Source organism: Vicugna pacos, chromosome 21 (genome assembly GCF_048564905.1).
Source record: "Vicugna pacos chromosome 21, VicPac4, whole genome shotgun sequence".
Taxonomy (NCBI): Eukaryota; Metazoa; Chordata; class Mammalia; order Artiodactyla; family Camelidae; genus Vicugna; species Vicugna pacos.
The window spans coordinates 3,430,395-3,436,797 of record NC_133007.1 but is presented as its reverse complement, the minus strand read 5'-3'; the positions used below and the strand labels follow the sequence as shown (position 1 = coordinate 3,436,797).

The window sequence follows — 6,403 nt, the reverse complement described above, 5'->3', positions numbered from 1 at the left end:
TGCACAAGTTCAAGGTAGAGAGCATGCGGGGGAGCAAGGCTGAGCCAGGTCCTGGGAGAGGGGAGGGCTTTAGGCCTTGTTCTCCGTGACAGGCCCTGTATGCTTCCATTTGTTTCTGTAACGCTGCTAGTTGTGGGACTTTAAGGAGCAATGAGGGAATTGGGGCGAGGGTGAGAATTCCACGCTGGGGTCAGCCTGCCTCCATTGCCCCGTCGTCCCTTCTGGAAGCCAAGTGCCTGGACACTTCTCCCCAGCAGGACACAGACAGATGCCACACCTCTCATGGGAAAAACACATATGTTTGGGGGAAACAATAAAAATTGTGGTAGGAAGAAGCCATTAGCACAAAGGGGATGTGCTAACCTGAGAGAAAAAAGCTCTCTGCATGGTGTAGGTTGTTCCCGGGAGAAGAGTCGCCCTCCTGGGAAGGACGTAGGGAGTGTACCGCGACGGCGCAGGAGAGGCGCAGTTCCGAAGGAGACAGTGCCTCGGACAGTGGGCGGGGTGGCCGGGGATGCCTGCCGCTCCCGGCCCGTGCTGGCCGCGTCTGCCTGGGGGCCCTGGCTCCTCGGGCGGGAAGGCCCACTTGCCGTCTCTGTGGCTGGGACTGGCCCGCCTACTCCTGCCATGACAGCTGTGGCCCTTGCGGGTAGCTCGGGGATCGCAGGGCTTCTCTCTCATCACTCTCCTGTGCTCTTGGTAGGAGACAACCCTGTGGTAGCAGTAACGCTGCCCCGCTGGGGCCTGGGGGTCTCCTTCGTGCCAATTTAACTCTGAGGCATAAGGTCCGTGTCCAGGGTGAAGGGCCAGTTTCTCCTCGAGGATCTGCCCCACAGCCGTTATGAGAGCCTCCGCCTCGGCGACCGTGCTGTCTGTAAACGGTCGGCTTTGGGCAGGGTCTGGGCTCCGGGCAGTGGCTGAAGCGGGTTTGCCTTTTTGCAGGGGGTTTTTGGGTCCTCTGTCTTTACTGGGGGAAACCCACTGGAGAAAGAGCTTCATGTATTTCCTGAAGGAGCTTTCCAACTGAGCCCGTCCCTTCCTCAGCGTCAGCTGGCGGGCCTCGCTTCTTTGGGAGTCTGCTGGTTCCTTTTTCCGGCTGGGGCGGCTTAGCCCCCGGGCCTGGCGGGCCTTGCGCTCCGCCAGCCCTTTTTTGTGCTGTCCTGGCCTGGGCCTCCTAGCATTCTCTCGCGCATCAGTGGGGCCAGACTTCTTCCTCTGGCTCTTTGATGGGGCCTGCTGTCCCCAGGGCTCCTGTGGTCCCCAACTGCTCCCTCCACTGGAGCTCAGGTCATAGAGCGCCTGGGAAACTGACATGTCCCCACTGGACAAGGACTGGGAATGAGACAGAGATGCCTCAGCAGCCAAGATGTCTGCGGCAAGGTACATATCTGAGTGACAGTCTTGAAGAAGGGTGCTGGTGGCACAGTCTTGCAGGAGCACCCCAGTTTCACAGTCCTGAAGGAGCACTCTCATGCGCTGTTGCTCTGGTTTTGCGAACCTTTGGCCCTCAAGCTTCCGAAGCTGTGCGTCCGAGTATACATCTTCTGGAGTTAGTTCCACGGACTGTGCACTCGATGAAAGGCTTTTTATGGACCTGGGAGACCAGGACCCCTTCTGATCCACATTCATGGTTTGGGACCTAATCATCATACCAGGGTCCAAAATACTTTTCCAAGCAGGGTCTGTGTCTTGGGCCTTGGAAGACCGGGGCCATGCGTTCAGGTCCACTGCTGTTACGCTACTGCAGGAGTCTGATGAGGCCCGTCCCCCAGTCTCTTCCCTTGGCTTATCCCTGGCCACTGATGGACTCGGACTGGGCTGTTGCAGGCTGCCTTTCTCAGCCCCCATGACAGACTCATTGTGCCAGATTCTGCCTATAAACTTGTATGTGACAGGCTGAGAAGGTGACTTGTCCCCCTGTCCAATCAGAGAGGCCTCAGGGGGCTCATGGACATTGCCAGGTGGGCTCCCTCCCAGGTCCCCTGGAAGTTTCTCACAGGGACATGAAGGGGCAAGGAGGGGACTCAGCAGGGTGGAAGCTGACTCTGTGGTTCTGACGTTCTCTTCCAGTTGGGGCTGAGGCGGCTTTTCCAAGACCTCGGTTGGCTGGGGTTTTGAGAGGTCCCCAGATTCACAGGTGACTTCCACGGTGGAGCTGGGAACAGCCATGGGGTGAGCTTTTTTCAACTTAAAGAGACTTAGGAACTTGAGGGCCTTGCGTAGTAAACTCCAACTGTGCTTCCTCCGAAACCTGATGATATGTGCTTCCAGCACCTGCTGAATGCATGGACTAGGGACCAGAGACTCACGGGAGGTGTTCATGCAGGGTTCCCAATCCTGGGGGGGTTCTGGACTTCCTGCTCCCTTATGAGAATTTGACTCTTCAGGAAGGTCTAAGACAGGGTTGGCGACAGGCCTTGAACAATGTACATTCATACGGATGGGACCCTCGTGGGTCTGCTCTGCCATCCTGCCCAAAAGGACTCCCAAGACATTTTCTGGGTGCTTCCTGCCTAGGCTCAAGTCTCTGTTTGACTCAGTCTTCATGCTCAAGTGACTTTTTAACTCAGTCTTCATGCTTGGAGCCTTCGGTGAGTGGCTGGCTGAGGTCACATATATATCTTTTAGGATCCTTCCCACACTATGGCCTACATCATTGTACAGGCCCTTCCCTGGTGGGGCCCTTGTGGGGTAGCTGGACCCCATCTTCTGTGCATCACAGCTCCCCTGGCCTATAAACGCAGAGGGCTTTGAGGGACCCATCGTGCCCTGTGCCTGGCAAGGCCCTGGGAATGTGCCCTGAGGCTCCACCAGTTTCTGAGACACCTGGCTTCTGAAGGGCGGTGTGCTCTGTTGTGGCGTGAACCTTTGCTGGAGGTGTTGCTCCAGTTTCTCCCGAACCCCAGGGCTGATGAAATTCCTGGGAGGGACGGAGGAGGCGCTGTGGGCCTGGGAGGCCCTGCTGCCCTGGGGGAGGCGGAGAGGGGCTTGGCTAGAGACTTGCTGGGACTTTCTAACCACAGAGGGTAGATTCTTCTCCCTTTCTAGTTGCTTTTTCAAAAAGTGACTTTCCAGATTTTGCACTGCAGTTGAGGTGAAAGGTTGTGCCTTATTTGGGACTGCAGGGCAAGCTACATCACAGTACCTACCCTGGGGCTGAGAAGAAGGTGGTAGGGTTGGGAAAGAGGGTATGCAGTGGGCCATCTCAAACCGAGCCAGAGGTGGAGGTTGGAAATCGGGCCTGGTTGGTGTCAAGAGGTGGGGTCGGGCCTGGGTCTCCGCCTGAGCCAGAGGTGGGGGCTGACTTTGGGGCCTGGTTGGGGTCAAGGGTTGTGGTTGGGCCTGGGCTGGAGGGGAGGGCAAAGGCTGAGCCAGTGAGAGAAGTGAAGTGACTTTAGCTTGATTTTGGAGTGGTTTGGCATTAGAGGGTTCATTGAATATGACAGACGGTAACTTTGGAGAGGAATCAGCAACTATGACAGGAGCCACCAGAGACTCACTGTGCAGAAAGGGGAGACCCCAGAAGAGCTGGCTGCATGTCTGCTGTAGCTGGGCCCCCCGAGTGCGGAGATATGCGGCCTTCTCAGGACCAAGCAGCTCCGCTGGTTGGCCTTTTATGCTCCAGAAGTGTTGGCGATGCCTGGGGTCCAGGGACTTGAACGTATTCGCCGATGAATCCAGGTGGTAGCCTGGTCCCTGCTCCTTTCCCTTCTCCTTCTGAATCTTCAGTCCTGCCCTCTTGGTGATTAGCACCTCCAGCAGCTTCTGGACATCTGGGGTGACGAAGGGCAGGCCACTAGCCTTTACCTGTCTGCCTGTGGGGTCTTCCCAGAACGGGGCCTCCGGTGGGTGACGAGACAGGAGCCCTTGCTGGGACTCAGAGCGTGTCACGGTGAAGACCCTCCAGGCTTTGGAAGCCACTTGGCACCAAGGCAGCTCTGGAACGGGACAGCTGGAGCCGTCGAGGCCTGAGATGCCTGGTGCCCACGTGATGCGTGGAGACGAGCTGCGTGGGGTGGTGCCCCGTGGGAGTGCCAGCGGGTCACGCTGAGGTCTTGGAGTGGAGTCTGGCAGCAGTGGGGCAGAGGGGGCTGTCAGAGGGGTCGAGCAGGCCCTGGCATCAGGAGGAGATGGGGGCAAAGGGGAAAGAGCAAGTGGCCGGGATGAAAGGCTGTCCAGGCAAAGGAAAGGCTCTGGTGATGGACAAGCACTTGAGGGCAAATCCAAATGAATGGAAACTGGCACGATCACTGAGTCTGGCAAAGGGGCGGAGGCCAGAGGTGGAAGGTGCTTGGTGAGAGGAGCTGGGAACATGGTGGAAATGCCCTCTTCCCTGCACGGCTGCTGGGCTCCAGCAGGCTCTGCTGTGCACACCTTGTCAGGTGGCTCTTGGCAGTAGAGATGTTGAAAGCCGCCCTTGTCAAGGAACCTCCCCAGGTGGCTGCAGGAGACAGGAGGCACAGGCTGCAGCCAGGAGCTGGCAGGGCCAGGACGGCTGGGCAGACCAGGTAGGGGTGGGCATTTGTGGCCCATGGCCCTCTACAGTCCTGGTGACGACTTCATAATGCTCCTGCTGTCCTTCCCTACCCCCAGGGCTTTAGCCATCCCCCATCCCCAGGGCTCCCCCCCCCAGGTCAGCCCCAAGCTGCCTGCAGCCCTGGGGTCACCCCATAGGTTCTGGGAGGAAGGAGAACCTGGGAGAGGAGGGGAAATTACCTTTGCAGAAGTAAAACCAGGTTCTGAACCTCTTCCAGCTTTTCCTGACAGACTCTGTAAGCTGGAAATCAGGAGACTGGGTCATGGAGTGAAGGTGGGAGCCTAGGGGCCTCACAGCAGGCTCAGTGCCATGTCCCTCTCTAGGGGACATCACTGGGAGGCTGGAGCCCAAGCACCAGCACCCAAGGCTGCCTGGTCCCTGACAGTGATGGAGAAAGCTCACGAATGGGTTTATCATTTACAAAGAGCTTCCACATCCATCCCCCCCGCGGCCCTGACAACCCCCTGTGGGGGCTAAAGGGCAGGGGTCACCTCACAGAGGAATCTGAGCAAAGTTAAACAGCACAGTTACACCTGGAGGTCCCACCTCCCAGCCCAGGCACTGCTGGTCCCCAGCAGCCCACACGCCCGCGGCCCACACCCTTTCCCAGGCCCCTCACAGCTTCGTTCTGAGCATGGACTCTGGAAAGTATCTGGGTTCTGCTCTCCTTCCCAGGAGCCGCCCTGAGGGTTTGGTTTCTGAGGGACAAACTCTACCACTGGCATCCTCGTCCTTGGAGACCGTGGAGCTGGGCCCTCAGGGCTGGGGGGTGGGGGCTGGCTCTCGGGCACATGGGGCTGAATGGAGCTTACCTTCCAAAGCTCCATTTCTCTTCCGACTCCTGCCCCTGCCTTTCGGTGGATGCTGAGAGACAAGGGGGAACAAGGGGCTGGGGCCTGGCTCTCACTCTGCCCTCTCCCGGCAGGCGTCAGACTCCCGTGTCCACGCACAGCACAGCTTTCTGCATCTAACGGGGCTCTGTGGGCTTTCTTCCCTTTCCCTCTTTTTTAAAGTGGATAAAAGTATTTTCGGTTTTCCTTCATCGGAGAACATGAAGGATTTTCCACGCGAGACCCACCCCGGATTTCTTCCGTCACATTTCCTTTGCTCAGGAAGCACGCACTTGCAGACCTGCAGGTGCGTCTGGGCTCCGTCAGGTGGGCCTTGCTTCCCGAGGCCAGGGACCCCCGGAGCCCCAGTCGGAGGCTCTGGGGGCCTCAGCACTGCCCTCAGATCAGCCCTGACCGGGGAAAGTCTTGTCCCAGACACCTGTTCATGGCCAGTGAGCCAGGGCTCAGGGGCCTGACCTCTGGCTGAGGCTGAACTCCCAGCATCCAGTCCTCGGCCACCGGTCACTGTGTTTGGGACTTGCCCTGGAGCCCTCTACCCTCCCTGGATGACTGGCCTGAGCTCTCTGGCTAGAAATCCTAGTGCCCAGTCCAGCCCCTGCCCAGCCTGGCTTGTCCCTGAGGGCTGCTGTTCTGTTCTTCCCCGAGAATAGATGTCCTAGTCTTTCCCATCTCAGGAGGCTCTCTCCTTGATCACAAAAGTGGAAATAATAGTAGGAAAAAAGAAAGATAATCATGTGCTTTTGGGGCCGAGCCAAGTGTTCCTTACCTTACTGAAGCTTCCATGCTTCCTAGGAGGTGGTGCGGGTGGACCATCCTGGAAGCAGGAAATTATTAGGAAGAAGAGCCCCAGTCCGCACAGGATGCCCAAGATGAGGTCAGGCACCCGAAACGTGCAGCTGGAGCTCAGGAACGTGTCCAAAGTGCTTTTCAGAGAAAAGAGATAATTCTCCATCGTCTGAATCACACTGCTGCCCTTAGGCAACTGAGCACAGCGGGTGTATGTAGGGACTAAAGT

General features: G+C 57.8%; 1 protein-coding gene across 1 annotated transcript; it reads right to left on the bottom strand.

Annotated features, from left to right (window-relative positions):
* Positions 1-280: 280 nt before the first annotated feature.
* LOC140687926 (spermatogenesis-associated protein 31A5-like) lies at positions 281-6,340 on the bottom strand. Its single transcript, XM_072945874.1, has 4 exons — positions 6,155-6,340; positions 5,350-5,401; positions 4,717-4,777; positions 281-4,441 (listed from the first exon to the last, which is right to left on the bottom strand). Exons 1-4 carry the CDS (start codon positions 6,338-6,340, stop codon positions 340-342), a joined length of 4,401 nt encoding a protein of 1,466 aa, XP_072801975.1. The 3' UTR covers positions 281-339.
* Between the last annotated feature and the right edge of the window lie 63 nt (positions 6,341-6,403).

Excerpts from the sequence above, each read along its gene's own strand:
- LOC140687926 (XM_072945874.1), bottom strand. The coding sequence starts at position 6,340 with ATGGAGAATTATCTCTTTTCTCTGAAAAGCACTTTGGACACGTTCCTG. Across the intron at positions 5,402-6,154 it reads AGCATGGAAGCTTCAGTAAG|CATCCACCGAAAGGCAGGGG; the intron begins GTAAGGAACACT and ends CTTGTCTCTCAG. Across the intron at positions 4,442-4,716 it reads CTGGTTTTACTTCTGCAAAG|CCACCTGGGGAGGTTCCTTG; the intron begins GTAATTTCCCCT and ends TGTCTCCTGCAG.